A 20,480-nucleotide genomic window follows, 5' to 3' on the forward strand; every position below is an offset into this window, starting at 1 on the left:
GCCTCTCTGCCTACTTGTGATCTCTGTCAAATAAATAAATAAAATATTAAAAAAAAAAAAACTCTTTAGTGAGTTTCATTATAAAAAAAAAGAAAAAAAAAAGAAACATTCATTTTTTTCAACTCATCTATTCAATAATTTACTCAGTCCACAAATACTATGAGTACCCACTATCTGAAAGATACTCCTGTTTTCTCTGCATGGAGTATGATAAATATTGTGGAGAAGCTTGCAAAAATGCATAACACACGTAACTCTTGCCTCAGAGCCTTTTACTCAGATGAGAAAAAGTACAACAGGAATTGGGCATTCGTGTAGGAGAAATTTGCGAAATTACTTCTTGGTGCAAGGGTAGATCATTCTGACTGGAGCGATGCATAGAGAGGATACTCCACGATCAGGAGTTTGGGTGGGCGGGGTGAGATCATGGATGGGCCAGAACATGGCGGTGTGGATGGAGCAAAGTTCGGGCTGAGTTGGCAGCAGTGGGAAATCCTCCAGCCTGCAGAGCATCAGTGACACTGCATTTATTAAATGTCAGGTTTACTGAGATATAATTTACATATAGTTACATTAATTACCACCGCAACAATGTATAGAATAGTTACATAACCCCTTGGAAAAATTCCCCTGTGTCCTTTCTTAGTCTCTTCTTTTCTCATGCTCAGCTCCTGGTCACAAATGACAATGGTTTTCTCCCTGTAGCTTTTCTTTTCCAAGTAAGGTATAAAGGCAATCTACAGCTTGTGGCCTTTGAGCCTGGCTGCTTTCATTACACATAACTTGAAATTCACCCTTGCTGTTCCATGTTTTCTGCAGCTCCTTCCTTTTCATGGCTGAGTAGTACTCAATGTATGGAGGCATCGCCCCTTGTTTACCCATTCTGCTGCTGAGGGACATTTGGGCTATATCCAGTTTGGGGGTAATTCTGAGTAGAACCACTATATACATTTGCATACTCATTTCTAACATTGCTCTGTACTGTATCTTCTTTCCACCTTTGCAGCCTCCAACTTTGAGTCAATAAAAACCACATCTTCAAGTTCAGATTTTAAGAAATGTGTATGAGAATGTGTTAGATTGTTAATTTCAAACCTCTTATTTATAAGTTGGTGACTGTGAGAAGAAATCTTTTTTAAGATACATAAAGAATAGAGACCATTTGAAAAATACAAGAAAATAAGGCAGTAATAGGACAGTTTGGGCAATAATTAAGAGTAACTTTTGCCAAATGGACCGTCACATACTCACTAGGAACAAAAACAATGTAAATCAGAACACCTGTTAGCAAAATTTTAGAGCTCTTTTGGTTGAATTATGTTGCCCAGATATAGACGCAATAGTGCAGCATTTCTAAAAATCAGTGTTTTTTGTGTACTTTCCATGTGCAGGCATTGTGTCAGGCTGTCAACAGTTCAATGAGTCGATTGCTAGAATGATCTCTGTCTTATAGATGGAGAGATTGAGGCACAGAGCGGTTTATAAACTTGCCCAAGACTGAACTAAAAGGAAGCAAAGCTTATATGTAAACAAAGTTGGTGTGACTCCAGAACTCATACTCTTAACTTCTACTCGGTGGCATTTCTTGTGAGGTGTTGCATTTGGGGGCACCATGCTTTAAAAGTTAGAGTGACAAACATGCTTGTTTGTCTCAGAGCAGACTGTCTGGATGATGAGGTGTTTGGACCTTATGTTTCCAAATAGATGACCGAAATATGAATAGGAAGGAGAGACTTAACGTGGGCATGGTAACTATGTTCAGGGATGTTGAGAACCAGAGGGCATTGTCTGGCAGCGATTTTGAAGGAGGGTGGGAATGGGGCAGAAATTCCCAAGACAGGTTTCAGCTGGGTATGAAGTGGAACTTGGAAAGGACCAGAGGCTACCATTATGGAATGAACTTTCTCTAAGGGTAGTAAGTGCCTTTTCACTGGAACGTTCAACCGAAGATGAATGAAAACAGAATCCAGGTATTTTGGAGAAGAATGGACTGGGTAACTTTAAAATACTTTCCAGCTCTAAGATTATGTGATTTGTAGATGTAAAATCAGTTGTGGGGACAAATTACCTCTCAAAATTCCATTTGAAAAAGTCTTTTCTGATAATAATGATGATGAAAAAGTCTTTCCTTGTTCAACTACAAATCTGTTAAATACCATATCTGTTGAGGTGGGTACATTTTAAAGACAATTTAGCAAAACATATTTTTCTTGATTACTAAATAGAAATTGCTGAATATACTGTGAAAATTTCTACTTAAAAAATACTAACATGAATTCCATCTTGCTTACTAAAATTTACCTGTCATAATGAAGAACTTTAATATAGAATCCACTTTTAATTCAACATTTTTCTATGACCAAAAGTCATTAACTTATTTTAAAAATTGAGTGAAAACAGATTTCTACTAGACAAGAAACATATTTCGGTGAAACATGGGCTGTTCAAAAAGGTATATTTTTGAGATATATTATATGAGTACCTCCTTTTTTTTTTTTTAAATTCGGTTTTGTTTCCTAATACCACTGCTAGACATCTTTGCCAGGAAATATTTCTTTTACCAGTGCTCATGGGTAAATAAAATGAAAAAATATAGTTGATGTGCTTTTTTATTATTCTTATCGAAGAAATTTGGAGCAATTCCTTGTGCTTTCTGAATTAGTATTCTACTTTGACAATCTAAGAGATAACTGTTACCCAGTTACCTTTTATTTTTACTAAGTCTAGAAGATTTCCATTAAGATTCTTAATTGATACTTAGTTATAATAATCATAGAATGCAACTAGACTTTAAATTTAGATTTTAGGTTTCCTCAGCAAGAACTGGATGAACAACAGTGATACTCTATAGGTTTTTATTTTTCATTAAAAATAGTAATGGTTAAAAATAGTTTCTGCCTGGGGTGCCTGGGTGGCTCAGTGGGTTAAAGCCTCTGCCTTTGGCTCAGGTCATGATCTCAGGGTCCTGGGATCGAGCCCCGCATTGGGCTCTCTGCTCAGCAGGGACCCTGCTTCCTCCTCTTGTCTGCCTGCCCCTGCCTACTTGTGATCTCTGTCAAATAAATAAAAATCTTAAAAAAAATAGTTTCTGTCCTTTGGACACATATGTAGCACATAAGCTGTATTTTCTTGGGAAGAAAAAAAAAGGAAAACCTAATTGACATTAGAGCGTTGGACTGTTTATTGTCCCACCCAAATATGAGGTCACTGATGTCTCTGGTACAAAAAATGAAGGTTAATTATCTCAACCTGGAATGAAAAGGGAACCAGCATGACTATTGCACCCTGAATTCTGAATGTTCAAAGAGCATCTGATTTATGTCATAAATAGCTTATTTTTATATTTCTTTTTTAGAATGGAAAGGAAGTAACAGGCTTTCCCCACCCCACCCCAATCTCTATCTGCTTGTTGTTAATAGGGGGCATAATGGTCTGAGTGAGCTGAGGAAATTGTTCAGAATTCTGCTTAGTTCTAGGTCAGAGTCTTGCTGGTTTTCATTTCCTAATTTGCCAAAGAAAATCTCTTTGCAAAATGAACATGAAAACGCATATATCTATCTAGCTCAAACCTTGTTTATTCTTCAACGTATGTTATTACGAGTAATCTTGTGTGTGTGTGTGTGTGTGATTACTTTTCAACACATAGTGTTCTATTAGGTTGTAAATACCAATAATAATAATAATAATAGATAACATTTACTGAGTGCTAAAACTATCCTATACCAAAGAATTACCAAACTAGACTTAGATAAAAAAAAAATCCTAATTATGGCAACTATTTTCCCCTAACCATATATAGAGTATTATGCTAAACACTGAACATGTATTATTTTGTTTAAAACTCTAAACAACCTTCTATGGAAGGCTCTTTTTTTTTTTTAGTTCCATTTTACTAAAGAGGAAACAGAGATAAAATATTCATAATAATTTTCTCAAAGTCATATATCTAGGATGAAGAAGTTAGAGGTTAAAACCAGCTCTTTAAAAAAATAAAAAATAAAAAAAATAAAACCAGTTCATCAGAATCTCTAGCCTGTGCTCTCACTTTACTGTCTTTCTCTACTTAAGATAATCCTAATGAATGCATATTTTCCTCCTCTTCCCTTCCGGACCCTTACATCATGGTGCCTTTATGTTGGAAAAGAGACTAAACCTTGGGACGTCAAAGGGCACCCACTACTGGAATCCTCTTTCTAACAACCTCACTAAGTGAAGTCTCAAGTCATATCTGAATTCTTCTGATAACAGAGAGCTCAATTCATCGGAGAAAGGGGAACTCTCCTACACTGTTGGTGGGAATGCAAGCTGGTGCAGCCACTCTGGAAAACAGCATGGAGGTTCCTCAAAATGTTGAAAATAGAACTGCCCTATGACCCAGCAATTGCACTATTGGGTATTTACCCTAAAGATCATCTAAAACACCCAATTTTATCCTTTAATGTCTGTAATCATTAGACAACATGAGTTATCTTGGGAGAATAAAAGGAAAAATATTGTATTTTTAATAATGTTTAGCAGTCTACAAATTTTACGTCCCTTATTTATTTTAATCTCCAAATTATCCTCTATGTTAGTTTGAGTATGTACTATATTATAATTATCCCTATTTTGTAAGTGATGAAACTCACCAAAAAAATTAGGTGGCTTCATTCAACTTTTGTCAGTACCTTTAATATGCCCAATACCTCCTTAACTACTGGGGATAGAGAAGTAAATAAAAGCTCTGCTCTTGAGGGCTTCAGAGACCATAGCATACTAGGGGCTCAGATCCTTTCAGTGACACTACTCTCCTTCCTTTCTTAGTAATGAATTGTCGTCATTAGAAAAATTCAAGTAGTACCCATTCTGATAGTATAGTATAGTTTCCCAAGGGTTTCAGAGCTCTTGTAAGATGGTGGTGTTCTCTAAGCACTTGTAGAAAAAATATCCCTGGAGAATGATTTACACACACACACACTTATATATACATGCATACACACATGTGTAGGCACACGCACACCACTCACAGCTTTGTCTAGAATTATGTGCTTATCATTTGTAGCTTTGTAGCTTAAGGACATCTTTTTTCAACCATACAAATGGGAAGAGATAGAGAAAGCATGTTTTAGAACCAAGTTTGGAAGTATCTCACTTTTGCTCATTTACTACAGGAAAGAACCCAGTCACATCATCTCACCTAGATACGAGAGTGACCAGGAAATGAAAGCTCCTGGTGTGCTCAGGAAGGAAATGCAATGGCTGTGTAAATATAGTACTGGCTATGTTTCACTTAGATTTAAGAATTAACTATTAATAGTATAACAGATTACAGGAAGAAAAAATCTGTTTATTTCTATAGATACAAAAGATGTGAATAAAATTTAACTTCTATTCATGATATTGAAAAAAAAAAGCAATTCTTGGCAAACTAAATTATAAAGAGCATCTTATTAAAAACCTCTAGCAGGTGCACCTAGGTGGCTCAGTTAAGCATCTGCCTTCTGCTTAGATCATGATCCCACAGTCCTGGGATCAAGCCCCACATTTAGCTACCTGTTCAGCAGGAAGCCTGCTTCTTCCTCTCCCTCTGCCTGTAGCTTCCCCTGCTTGTGCGCGTGCTCTCTCTCTCTCTCTGTCAAATAAATAAATAAAATCTTTTTTTTTTTTTTTTGAGAAACAGAAAACTGTAGCAGTCATCAAAGTTAGTAATGGCACATTGAAAGCTTCTTCTTAATACCTGGACTCAGTTAAGAATATATGCTATCATTACTTCAATTCACCATCTTATTAGTGGGTCCTTGTCAGCAAACATTAGATAAAAGAAAGAAATTGTTTAGGATTAGAAAAGAAGATATACAACTGCCCTTATTTATAGACAATATGTGTGCCTAGAAACCCCTCAAATATTACAGATAAGAGTTTAACAAGATTGATGTATACAAAATCTACATACATTTTCATACCCTAGCAGTAAACAGTTCAAAAACATTTTAAATGTCATTTTAAAAAGCATCAAAATATACAAGATATATATATATACTACATATAAAATATATAGTAGCATATATACAATTAAAATTTGTATATGTGCATATATAAAAATATATGAATGAAAATTATTTGTGGAAAGATATTTAAAATCCTATATTCATGGAGAGATGTAACATGTTTATGGATTGGAAGTCTTAATCCTATAAAGTTTCCATTAATACTATAAAAGGTTTCATATTGTAAGAAGGAAATTGATCTATGGATTCAATGCAGTGCCAATCAATATCCTAACAGGATATTTTGGAGGGAGGTGTTGTAAGGAGGTTCTAACTTTATAGGCAAGTACAAAGAGCAAAGAATAGATAGGGCATTTCTGATGAAGGAGAATGAAATAAGACTTATGAGGCTATAATAATTAATATAATTCATGTAATAGTTAATATAGTCTATTACTCATGTAAGGACAGACAAACTGACCAATAGGACAGAATAACGCAGATCCTCACATGTATCAAAAGTGATTTAGTAACAGAGCTAGTAGAGAGAGGAAGATCAGTTGGGAAAGAAGAGACTTCTCAGTAAATGGTTCTGGGATTATTGTTCCTATTTCTACTGAATTGTTACCAGCAGCAAGTAAAAACACTCTATTATATCCTCCCCTGAAACAAAAGAGGACAAAACACGAACACCTTGGGACCTGCATTTATCCTGCTACTAATCATTTGCCTGATCCCTGTCACACGAAAACTTTGGGAGAAGTTCTCTGTAATAAGTATCTCTACCTTCTCGTCGAAGGTTCTCTCTTCAGCCCACTGGAGTAAGACTTGCTTTTCTACCACTCCCTTGAGATTACCCAGTATCTTCCTTGGGGCCGAGTCTGTGTGTCAGTGTTCTAGCCATGCTCTCAATTGATTGCTTCCAGCACTTAACACAGATGATCATTTCTTGTAATGCTTTCTTATAGGAACTTTTCGCATCCTGCGCTTGCCCCTTCTTCTTCCCTGACCCCTCCTCAGCCTTCCTTCTGGCCCCCCTCCACTCTAGTCCCCCTAAATCTAGACACGCTCTGAAGATCTTCCCTTAGCCTCCTATCTTTACTAGGTTACACATTCTCCCTGGATTACCTGACCAAATTTTGTGATTTCAGATGCAATTTATAGTTAGAAGACTCTCAAAAGTCTATCTCCAGCTTGAGTATGTCTCTGGAACTTGAGGCTCATATATCTAACCTCCTACCTATCATTTTCTTGTGTGTCTAACGGACACTTTATACTTAATACGGCCTATACCAAACTCCTGATTTTCCCCCAAATCCTCTTTCTTCACTACTCTATCTTCCCCATCATAGTATATGAGATCACCCAGCACTCCAGTGCTGACACATCTCTAGGCTTCTTTCCACTCTTTCCTTGAGCCCCACACCCAACACATTACCAACTCCTGTTTACCTCCAGAACATAATTGAAATAATCACACCTTTCTTTTTCTCAATGGCTACCAATCTTCTTTATCCAGAACTAGCCTAGCCTCCTGCTTCTTCTCTTGTATAATATATTTTCTATTCAATAGTCAGAGTGTTCTTTCAAAAATGCAAATCAGTGAAACAGTGATGAGGATTAAGGAGTCTGCTTGTCATGATGAGTGCTGGGTGATGTATGAAAGTGTTCAATCACTGCTGTACACCTGAAACTAAATAACATTGTATGTTAATTATATTGAATTAAAATTAAAAAAATAAAAATAAAAATCAGGTGATACTGTGCTCAAAGCGCTCCAATGGCCTCTCATTGCACTTAGAGTAAAAATACACTTAGGGCGCCTGGGTGGCTCAGTGGATTAAGCCTCTGCCTTCAGCTCAGGTCATGATCTCCGGGTCCTGGGATCGAGCCCCACATTGGGCTCTCTGCTCAGTGGAGAGCCTGCTTCCTCCTCTCTCTCTCTGCCTGCCTCTCTGCCTACTTGTGATCTTTGTCTGTCAAATAAATAAATAAAATCTTTGAAAAAAAAATACAAACACTTAAACTTGGTTTATAAAGCAGGGTCTGAGCTCCCTGGCCTTCCTCTCAGACATCAACATTCTCCTCTTCATCTTCACATGAATGGGCTCTTCTTAGCCTTTAGATCACAGCTAAAATGTCACCTGCTCAGAAAGGCCTTTTTTGAACAGTCGTTCCAAAGTAGCCCCCCACACTCTTTCAAACACACAACCTGCTTTTAATTACAACCCAGCACTTTACATTATCCAATTATTCCCTTATGTTTTAAATTTCATTTATAAATGAACAGATACATGTATGTCTTCCTGTATTAAAATGTAAGCTTCATGAGAACAGGAATATTGTCTGCTTTCTATGATGCTGAAGCTTTACTCAAAACATTTTCTGACTCAGGGAAGAAATGCAATAAAAATTCATGTTGCATGATTATATATTTGTCATGATATCTGGCCTTGCTGGATATTTATGTTTTGTTACAGTGCCTTTGTTACAGTTTTCTTTAGTCTAGGAAATCAATGCATGTTAAAATAGCAACCAGAACAATAGCAACAACCCAAAACCTACTTAATGTATTTTAGAAGTGGGGAAATTGTTGTATTAATTTTAACTGTTGTAAACTAGGTTTTAATTGGATTACCACATTAATTGTGTCTGGTTGATCTGACAGGCATGGTAAAAATGCATATTTAGAATTGAAACACTTTGCTTCTTAATCATAGCAGTCAATTTGATGTTTTTAAGGCAGAGAAAGAAGTCAATGATACTTGAGTAGCTTGAGGCAGGAGCCAGGAACAAACATAATGTGTTCTATCAAGTGAGAGCAACTATAAAATCAATGGAACTTTTGAGATTAAAAATACTAGACCAATGCATCCAAAACTTTAGTCACTGATATTTTCCTCTGAGTTCATTTTGCTGAGCAAGAAGAGTAGCTATTCGCCAAGGAAGGCCAAATTTAAATTTAAAATAAAAATATTCCTTGATCCAGCGCCTCTCCAGATCACTATCTGTAAATCTTCTTTTTTTTTTTTAATATTTTTTTTTTCCAGCATAACAGTATTCATTATTTTTGCACCACACCCCGTGATCCATGCAATCCATGCCCTCTATAATACCCACCACCTGGTACCCCAACCTCCCACCCCCCGTCCCTTCAAAACCCTCAGATTGTTTTTCAGAGTCCATAGTCTCTCATGGTTCACCTCCCCTTCCAATTTCCCCCAACTCCCTTCTCCACTCTAAGTCCCCATGTCCTCCATGCTATTTGTTATGCTTCACAAATAAGTGAAACCATATGATAATTGACTCTCTCTGCTTGACTTATTTCACTCAGCATACTCTCTTCCAGTCCCGTCCATGTTGCTACAAAAGTTGGGTATTCATCCTTTCTGATGGAGGCATAATACTCTATCCCCAGGGGTACAGGTCTGTGAATCACCAGGTTAAATTATTGTTCATGGTGAGGGGTAAATACATCTGAGTACTTTCATTATGGCAAAAAAAAAAAAAAAATATTCCTACACATACACACATTATTAAAGAAACTTAAATATGAAACAAAAACTTTTTATACTCCCTAAAATCTTTTTAAATGTGCCAAGGCTCATACTCATTGCAGATTCTCAGTTCCAAGTTGCCTCAGTGTATCCAGAATAATATAGAGCCCACTAGCTCTATCTTCAATACTATGATTGAAGTAATTAAAAATAGCTTTTTACGCAAAAGAGTTATTTTTTCATATTAAAAAAGTAATATTCTCACAATGTGGAAATTCTGGAGAAAAAAGTAAAAAAGGATATTTTAAAAATTTAACAGTATAGAGAAAAACATTAATAGTTTATTATTATATTTTTTGTTTTAAATATTATTTTCATTTTACTTTTGCATATTGTTTTCATTTTAAATTTAATTTATGAATAGATAAAACATTCATAGGATTTCAGAATCAAAACTGTACAGTTTACATTGAGAAATCTTACTTTGCATCTATTCTTCCCACCGCAATACACACACACACATTCCGTATGGGTAACTAACCACTTTGATTAGTTTCATGTGTATTCTTCCCATGATTTTTCTATGTGAATAAAGGCAAACATAGGGGCGCCTGGGCGGCTCAGTGGGTTAAGCTGTTGCCTTCGGCTCAGGTCATGATCTCAGGGCCCTGGGATCGAGCCCTGCATCGGGCTCTCTGCTCAGCAGGGAGCCTGCTTCCTCCTCTCTGCCTGCCTCTCTGCCTGCTTGTGATCTCTCTCTGTCAAATAAAATCTTAAAAAAAAAAAAAAGCAAACATAAATATATGTTCTTAGTATCATCTCTTTCTTATTGAAATATAGCATTCTGAATGCTTATTTCTAAACAAACTATATTTTTCTCTGTATAGTATATATGTATATATTATTTTCTCTGTATATGTATGTAGCTATATAGATATAGCTCTGTAGAGAGCTAATATACAAATTTTCTGATAGGTATAGATTATTTTATTCTTGTGGCTGCATAATACTCCATTAGGCAGATACATCATAGTTTATTAAATCAATTTTGCATTAATGAACACCTCAGTTGTTTCCTGTTCTGCTGTTTGTAATGCAAAGAACCTTGCAAATATGACATTTCTTATCTTTCTGAGTGTGATAAATATCACCAAAGTAATTTCTATAAGAATTTTACTATTTTTCCCTCCTACCACCTGCTGCCATGAGAGAGCTGCTTTCTTTCTTTTTTTAAAGATAGGTTTTATTTATTATGAGAGTGAGTTAGAGAGAGAGAGAGTGAGCACAAATGGGGAGGGGAAGGAGCAGAGGGAGAGGGAGAAGCAGACTCCCCACTGAGCAGGGAGCCCCAAGCAGGGTTTGATTGCAGAATCCTCAGATCATAACCCAGGACCCTGAGATCATAGCCTGAGCCAAAGGCAGATGCTTAACCAACTGAGCCACCCAAGCACCCCAAGAATGCTGCTTTCTTAACCAAAAGAAAATGTAGTCAAACTCTTGTAATTTTGCAAAAACATATTATCTTTACACAAGTAAATGTTACACTGCATATGCAATTTCAACACCAAATTTTAAGGATTATATTGAACATAATTGACTGTAGTTCAAAGTAGAAAAAAGCCAAGAAAAGTAGGTGTCCCATAAGTCAAAGGAGATTCTTTTTTAAGTTCAGTTTCAAAAGCAAGTATGATTAGGTTGCCATCTTCCTACTAAAGACATTTTTCTTCCAATTTTCCAGTTTTAAAATTTAAATATATGGAAAGTTATTTAACTATAAAACAATTATACTTGTTTACATACTTTGTTTAAAAAATTAGCAAAATCTTTGTATTCAGCATTTTGGGACTCTAGGTTTACCTATTATAGAGTTTCTTGCAAGGTTGAACCACATTTTTTCCACTTTATTTTTACTTATTTTTTAAAAGATTTTATTTATTTATTTGAGAGAGAGCACACACACGCAGGAGGGGAGAGGCAAAAGGAGGAAGAGAATCAGACTCCCCCACTGAGCAGGGAGACCTTCTTAGGACTCAATCCCAGGATCCCAGGATCATGACCCAAGCTGAGGGCAGACACTTAACCGACTGAGCCACCCAGGTGCCCTCTACTTTATTTTTAAACACACAAAGTGTTTATTAGTTATTTAAGATAAAAGGTTAAATGGGACTCTTTTAATTATCATCAATATTCTTGTCCAAAAATGGCTTATTGGACCCTTCTTTTTAGGGGTTCCAGATTTCCCCATAAGAGATATTATATAGCTATGTTTTTGCTCTCCATCTTTCTGTTTCATAATGAGACATAAGCTCCAAAAGAATTCTGTTTTTGGTTTTCTCCTACTGCCATAGACCTCATTTGAAACCGTTGGCATTTACCACCTCCTGAACAGCTGACATTTCTTTTTCTGGTTGAGAAATAATAAATGTTGTAAAACGGTGTATATTATTGGACACAAAACACAAAGTCAAGATCCCAGTAATTAATTGAGAAAGGTTAGCAATTAAACCTCGTCTTCTCCAAATAAAGACTCTTAACCTTGCCACAGATACTCTGTTCTGGGTTTCCAAAAACATGAAGGTAGCTTCAATCAGTTCCTTGTATTGAGAGTAAAAGGTGGGTTAAGGAGGGATTTCTTTGGCTACTATCTAATTTCAGTACTTTGTACACTGTGGACTCGCTCCCAAAATGCTCAGCTAATTAAAGGCTGGCCATCACTTACCAACATTTGAGAACTAGCGGTGAACTTTTTAAAAAACCTCAGCTTTTTATGGCTTCTCACAAGGGATCATTGGAAGCTTTGTTTCATACTATGTTTTGTATGTATTAATTTATAGATGTTAATTTCCTTTGACTGCTGTAACAAATTCCCATAAATTTGATAGCTTAAAACAACAGAAATTTATTCTCTCACAGTTCTGGACTCAAAAAGTCCGAAATCAAGTTATAGAGGCAGGGCCAGACTTCTTTTTTTTTTGTTTTGTTTTTGTTTTTCATTTATTTATTTATTTATTTATTTATTTATTTTATTTCCAGCATAACAGTATTCATTATTTTTGCACCACACCCCGTGCTCCATGCAATCCGTGCCCTCTATAATACCCACCACCTGGTACCCCAACCTCCCACCCCCCGTCCCTTCAAAACCCTCAGATTGTTATTCAGAGTCCATAGTCTCTCATGGTTCACCTCCCCTTCCAATTTCCCCCAACTCCCTTCTCCACTCTAAGTCCCCATGTCCTCCATGCTATTTGTTATGCTCCACAAATAAGTGAAACCATATGATAATTGACTCTCTCTGCTTGACTTATTTCACTCAGCATAATCTCTTCCAGTCCCATCCATGTTGCTTTCAGAGGCTCTAGGAGTGAACTCTTGCAGCTTTTGGTGACTGATGCCATTTTTCTGGCTTGTGACTGGGTCCTTACAGTCTTTGCATCTGTTTCCACATTGCCCCCTATGTGATTATCATATCTGCCTCTTTTATTTTATTTTAGTATTTCTTTATTTGAGAGAGGGGTCGTGGGGAGGCAGCAGGGGAGGGTGTTACAGAGGGAGACGCAGTAAGAATTTCAAGCCCACTCTGCCCTGAGCAGGGAGCGGGAGCTCTAGGCACGGATCAATCTCATGACCCTGAGATCATGACCTGAGAGTCTGCTGCGCAACTGACTACACCATCCAGGCACAGCATATGTGCCTCTTTTTTAAGGATATTCATGATTGGATTTAAGGCCCAACCAGATAATCTAGGATAATTCTCTGTCAGGATTCTTAACGTAATTAGATCTAGGAGAACCTTTTTTTCCCTGACAAGATTACATTTACAGTTTCTAGGAATTAGTACCTGCTAATTTGGGTGGCCATTATTCAGAGTACCATATTATATTTAGACATGTTCTTGAACTGTCTTCCATGTCCTTACTGCAAGGCAGAAATTTAACCTTGAGATTCCAAATGACCCTCTCCAACCCTGTCTTCTCCTGTCATTTGTCTTTGTTTTTAAAAATATACTTGTATTGGGGTACCAGGTGGTGGGTATTATAGAGGGCACGGATTGCATGGAGCACGGGGTGTGGTGCAAAAATAATGAATACTGTTATGCTGGAAATAAAATAAAAAAATTAATAAAAAAAAACTAGCAAAAAAAATATATACTTGTATTTTTTTCTTGTTTTGCAAGTAAAATCTGTTCACTGTTTTTAAATTATTTTAAAAATAGAAAAAAGTAAATAAATATAAAAATAATATGGCCTGAATATGACTGAATCGTCAAAGATAACCACTATTAACATCTCCATTTTTTCCCCTAAGCATTTACATCCTCAGCATACTAAATATATATTTGATGAAAAAAACAAGCAAGTTAACTAATACATTGCATTGTAGCTTTATAGCATATAAAGGACGTGGAGCTTGAACTTCAGGGAGGTCAGGCAGCATCTCTGTACCTTATCAGCTGTATGCTACTAAATCTATTTCTGCCTCGATATTCCTGGTGTGAAATGGATAGTTCTAATTGTACCACCACAGAGGGTTTTTTAGAAGATTTGGAGAAGAGGACTGGCACATAAGTCTCAGTAGATACAAGATGAGAAAAGGGGGTTTTACTCCAAAGGTAGTAATTGTTGGGGGATGGATTTTGTGCCAACATTTGAATTTTTTTTTCTTCCAATTATAATCTTTCAAAAATGGCAGGGAACACCATATGAAAGTCAGTGAGATATTTTGGCTGAACTCTGGTTGACCGTCATTTTGGAAAGGGATTCATGTATTTGATAAGCATGAGGATGGTCATTTCTAAGGTCTCTCCCAATTTTGAGAGTCCTATATTCCTAATCTGTTTTCCTCCTGTTTTCAAGGAATTTTTCCATTTTCCAATAAATCAAAAACACATAGATGAGTAGGAGTGATCTAAATGTAGCCATGTTTCCAGGGTGAATGTTCAGGCAGGAGGACTCCATTGGGGAATAAATTTATGTATTTCTGTTTTGTCTAGAAGGGGTGTTCACATGGGTCCTTGTGTCTTAGAAGAAAGGGTTAAAAGCTTTTAAATGAATTATATCAAAATACATTACATATTTCTTTCCCTCACAATTAATGCATAATTAATTAGCCTCCTAGGATCTGAACATGTGTAATAATATGAAGCAAATGCTGCTTTAAATGAAAATGAACCCAGAATGACAATGCTTCTCAAGTGCTAAAGCAGCAGTTCATATAAAGTAGCAACATGAGACGTATATATAGATAATTTATTTCCATTTATTCTGTAATTAATTATAAAATAGTCTCATGCTATTATGTTTGTCACGGCTAATTTAAATAATGGTTTGGAAATATCACATCTGTTACTGTGAGGAAAAACATACATTCTACAAGGTACCCAGCTTTGTGAATACTGTGCTATTTTCTCTATAAGGCAATTTATACCAATGCTTGGGTCAGTGTTCCCTAAAGAGTTTCCATATCAAAATTACTTTGATACTTTTGATTACTACAAAATTTACTCTAAAAATGTATGGATCTGCCAGTCTCCCCTTAACTTCCTTCCCAGCGGCATTCCAGGAATTGGTGTAACTAATTTCAGAGACTAAAAAGAAACTTAATAACTCTTCATGAAACTTCTTCAATCTGCTTTAAATAGCAGTAATTGATGAGAAATAGGAACCTAAATTGGGTCACTAATCAAAGATAAAGTCCTTAAAGCAGCTTGTATTCATCTAGTCATTCATATTTTTTTTTTGTTCAAATATGTATTAGGAAATTACTGTGTCAGGCTCTTTGCCTCCTTGAGCTTTATTTCTTCATCTATAAAATGAGAAATATCTACATCACACAGTCACTGAGCAAATGAATGACACAAATAGTGTACATATTGGTTTAGCAAACTAGCAGGTAAGAAATGTCAGCAGTCATCATTATCACTATCATTATGCTGTGCTGTTTATTAATATGATTGTTTAATTGAGGTTTGTTAGTTTTGGTTGGTCTAGCCTTACAAATGATAGTAAAAAAAATGACTTAAAAATTTTACCCCTCTGTTTTCTCACCTAGACGATAATGCCAGCAGATACATATTGAAACTTTCCTAGAGCTATCTCATTATTTGGGGATTTACAAAATATGGGCCCAAAATATCATTGAGGCTTCTGGGATATGGAAAGATTTTTTTTAATATTAAAAACAGCTAAAAAAAATAGTATCAGGCATTCTTCTACAAACTACCCGTATTAGCTCACAGTGACTTTATGAAGTAGGTTCTATTTTCAATCCCAGTTTAAGAATGTAGAAGCTGAGGAAAAGGAGGATAACAATCTCGCCCAAAGTCATACGGCTAATTGGTGCAACTAAGCAGATTAACTGCGGTGCGGATTTACCGAACCAGAAACTTCACTGTCATTGGTAGATTGTTATATGGCCAGAGTGCTTCTGGGTACAGCTTTATATCATTTTCTTTTCAACTTTCAATATTCACTGAATGATCCCTAAGATCCAAGTGTGAAAAGACCTTCTTGGAATTTCTCAACATTATATCCTTTGTGCCTAGGAGAGGGCCTGTCATATGCCAAGTGTTGTTTAATAAATATTTGTTGAATGACAATGAAATTACTTGCTACAAAGGAGAAAAATATCAAATCAACTTATGTTACTCTAAAAAAAAAAAAAACTGTTGAATAATAGTTATTTCCCCTTGATGTTAATTTTCAACCTGTGTCTAGTTACATTAAAAATACATACATATTGTCAAGTTGAGACTTTGCCTAGTGCCTTGTGATGTGTCTGATCATTGTTAGTGCTGGAAAGAAATTCTCATTATTGTGTTCATAGAAACTAACAAAGGTGCTGCACAAGCATACATTTTTTTTTCAATCTAAATTCTAGACAATAAGATTACTATGCTTATTTTCAACATCATCTTGCTTTTACCCCAGTATCTTGTGGTTTTGGCTCAGTGCTTTGATAATAACCAGAGATGAGCTTCTTTTCTAATAGCAATTCAGACTGAAAATGAGGCCCTATTATCATTCTGAATTATGTTTCTTTTGCCAACTCTCAGCTCTCAAACTATGAAAGATTTTGTTTTACATGTTATCTCATTTTGAAATTTTCAAGGTTCTTTAGGAAAAGATATTTCCTGTAATGGATAAAAATAAGCATAATTCCACTCTGAATATGCTGATTAGTTGTTGACATGTAATTATTGCCATATGTACTGAACTTCCATTGAAAAGCTTGCATCTCCTTCTTATATTTGAGCTTCTCCACGGTCATCCAAAATTTCCAGTGAAGCATGTTGAACATCATGACGTAATAAGCCATTTCTTAGAAAACTCAGAGCTCTTGCATCGATTTTGTCACTTAATATCCCAGCAAGAAATTGATGGCTCCACTTTAAAAGGGATAATTGTAGGTTGTATGATAAAGAAACCACTTATAAAGTGTTGGAAGGGTTCATAGAAACCCACAGATAGGGAAAACATCCTGGGCCTGTTAGCTCCACTGGAACCAGGAGAAGCCTGCAGATTTAAGAGATGTGGACTGAGGTATTCAATGCAAGTAGGACCAGATTCCTGGCTAGCATGGGGGAGGGCACCTCAGTCCATCTCTCTTGTGGCCTTCTCATTTTCCGCTATGACCTCTCAAAACCAACCTGAAGTCAGAGGTCAAGAGAGCCTGATTTATGAAATTCGTAGAGATCAGTCTCCTGAGGTACAGAATAGAACGATGGGTGGAAAGAAGAAGGGAGGAGGGGCAAACAGACAGCATCCAGCCCAACTACAATTGAACAGAAAAATTAAAGAATATCACGTGTTCTGGCTCAAGTACATGGGCTTATTGGAGCTTAATTCTTCTTTATTCCCCATTTCAAATAAGAGGCACCACCTTTCTTCTCGATAGACAGACGAGAAAAACTGAAGTCATCTTCAACTCTTCCTTCTTTATGACCTATCGTTAAAACTCCATCCAGGTACCTTTATATTTCCAAAAAATTCTAGCTCCAGTAATGCATCTCTGGGGCAAATTCATGCCATTTCTGCTGCCAACACCCTTTTGTAAGTCTTGATATTGCTGTCTCTGACAAATTAATTGCTTCACAGTGACAAACTTCTAAGAGGCTGGTATTCCTAACTCTCCATCTGCTTTTCTCCAGAGCCTGATTGTGTTCTCAGTTGTCACGGACGTCAAGTGCCCCATCCTCTGTCCCGGTTTAGACTTTCCACAGAGTGTCCTCAGCATCGCCAACAGTCTTTACTTCCTAATTGTTCCTCCATTTGAAAATTCTCTTATTCTAATGTGGTCTGCGCATATGGATCTAAGTATTGCTTTTGCTGATGTGATTTCCTCCATTTTGGAATATTACCCTGACCTCACTAAATCTTAAAGTTTAATCTTCCTTTAAAAACCATTTTTTTATATTACCTTTCTTAACTAATCACATTGTTCTAATGATGGTTTCTTCTTAAACTTTATTATATCTGTCTGCTTTTCTACATATGTGTAGGCACTTCTTTTATAGTCGTGTATTATCTTATTGTATCCAGAGTAAAGAGTTTCTTTCTTTCACACACTTCACATCATCTGAAATAGTTTTAGAAAAAATATTTGATATATGGTAGTGTCCCAATAAACTATTCTCAGTCAGATTGGGCACTTTTATTTTACTTGCCCATTAATTATTTATTTGTTTGCTTAGCTAATTTAGAGCAGCTCTGGAAAGAATTAACTAAACCCATATAAACAGTGCTTACTTTTTTTTTTTTTTTATTGCATACTTTTTGACTACTGAGTTCTCTCCCGGGGATTTGTCCTACAGAATGAGTTAAGGGGGAGCTCATAGATTTAGCTTCATGGATGTTTATGAAAATGTTCTTTATAATAACACTTACAAAAACCACAAATTCTTTACAAGAGGATGTGAAAGTATGAATATTCAAACAAACAACTAAAACTACTATTTAGTTTTAAAAAATGATGTCTATTATTAAAATGGCATGATAACTACATGATTTTTAAGTTTGGAAGCAGGTAATAAATTAGGCTTTACTTTGATTATTTTTATGTAGAAGACATTGTAGATGTTAATACATGTTCATAAATATATACAGATGTGACTGATATTAATTATCTATGGCAGTGAGTAAATTAAAGGTTTTTAAAAATTTCTTTGCATTTTTTAACTATAAAATTTCAGAATACATTGAAAATAACTATCACAATTAAGACTCTTCTCTCAGTTACAGACTTTATGGTTTCTATACAAGGTAATCAAGTTAGCTGTTTCGATTAAATAACTTTATTTTACTTACTGAATGACTTAAAGAATTAACCAGAGCAAATGTTTGTCAGTTACAATATATCCTGCCCTAACCCCTCTCTACTGATGTTTAAACTATTTTGCTGACATCACAATTTATTTGGAAGACAGCCAAAATATAAAATCTGTGAGATACCAAATTTGAAAATGAAAATAAAAATTTCAGCCAGGGGTTTCCTGGGTGGCTCAGTGGGTTAAGCCTCTGCCTTCGGCTCAGGTCATGATCTCAGGGTCCTGGGCTCGAGCCCCACATTGGGCTCTCTGTTCGGCAGGGAGCCTCCTTCCTCCTCTCTGTCTGCCTGCCTCTCTGCCTACTTGTGATCTCTGTCTGTCAAATAAATAAATAAATAATCTTAAAAAAAAATTCAGCCAGAAGTAGCTATTTCATATGTATGAAAAAGACAACAAAGGATAGTACTACTTTGTCTTTTAATAACCAAGTGAGGTGATTTCGGATTTCATGAAGGAGAATTGCCCTTGCAGGAGAATTATATGTGCAGGAGAGTGGCTTGAATCCAATTTATATTATATATGTACTGCTTAAGATCCTAAGTAGGGCCTGAAGACACAGAATTAAACAGGAACCATGCATACCCACTTACAAGTATATAAGTATACATGCATACATAAATGAATATTGTATCTGTCTAGAAGGTGGGATGCTATGTTCTAACACTCAGCTAAATCACAAATTTAATGACTTCACAAAATCTTTTCAGTAAGTAAAATAAACTTTTTTCTTTTTTTAAATATTTTATTTATTTATTTGACAGACAGAGATCACAAGTAGGCAGAGAGGCAGGCAGAGAGAGAGAGGAGGAAGCAGGCTCCCTGCAGAGCAGAGAGCCCGATGCAGGACTCGATCCCAGGACTCTGGGATCATGACCTGGGCCGAAGCAGAGGCTTAACCCACTGAGCCACTCAGGCACCCGTAAAATAAACTCTTAATTGAAGAAACTGATTTTATCATTTTATATGGAAACCATATAGAATCAACCTAGAAATAAAAAAGATCTTAATTAAGATGAATATTTTCAAAGTATTTAGTAATTTAAAAAATATATATATATTGAAAAGTACCAGAAAACAAAATGGGATCCATAGGCCAGAGACACTAGACATGATAAGTAGGAAAATCTACGTCCTAGAGGAGGAAAACAAAGCAGTACCTCCACCATTTCATTTTGGGAATGGGGAGGGAGAGAGATATGTCTAACCTATAATTCCTTGGGTTTTAGTTAGGGAGTGTTATGCTTTATCACTTTAAGTCTAGACGTTGATGGAGTTGATGACTATAATTTTCTGTGCCAAACCAGGTAGGATGAAAACTGAATACAATATTACTTGAGCTAAATATTGCTTCAAAATGGCAAAACTGGAGGATATAATATGGTTCACAATAATACAGGCTTTTAAATCCAGCATGCTTGGTTTTGAATTTTGGCTTTACTGCACTCAGAGTACTTATTCACTTATTATTCACTCAACAATTTTTTAGCATTAACCTTATGGCAGGGAAAATACTAGGCATTGGTGGTAAATTAGGGAGCAAAATACATATTATCCTTGCTCCCTTACAGTTTAATGATGGAGATAGACTTTAATCAAATAATTTTACTAATAACATAATTGTGTACAATGGTAAATCAATGCAGGAAAATTTTCTGGAAGCTATGCAAGTATATTTTGGATATTCAATCAGTG

The 20,480-nt window shown here is 35.9% G+C and overlaps 1 protein-coding gene across 3 annotated transcripts in view; it reads left to right on the top strand.

The window, feature by feature from the left end:
- The window catches only part of ARHGAP24 (Rho GTPase activating protein 24), a 509,415-nt gene that overhangs the window by 203,773 nt on the left and 285,162 nt on the right, over window positions 1–20,480 (top strand). Inside the window, exon 1 of one of the 3 annotated variants that reach the window (XM_032332777.1) lies at window positions 1,564–1,970. The exons of the other annotated variants lie outside the window; for them this stretch is intronic. Within the exon in view, the coding sequence (XP_032188668.1) occupies window positions 1,950–1,970 (21 nt within the window). The 5' untranslated portion in view covers window positions 1,564–1,949. Of the gene's footprint in view, window positions 1–1,563; window positions 1,971–20,480 lie in introns of those variants that run through there. 3 annotated transcript variants of the gene reach the window in all.

The sequence above is a fragment of the Mustela erminea genome, chromosome 2, assembly GCF_009829155.1.
Source record: "Mustela erminea isolate mMusErm1 chromosome 2, mMusErm1.Pri, whole genome shotgun sequence".
In the NCBI taxonomy this organism is placed as follows: domain Eukaryota; kingdom Metazoa; phylum Chordata; class Mammalia; order Carnivora; family Mustelidae; genus Mustela; species Mustela erminea.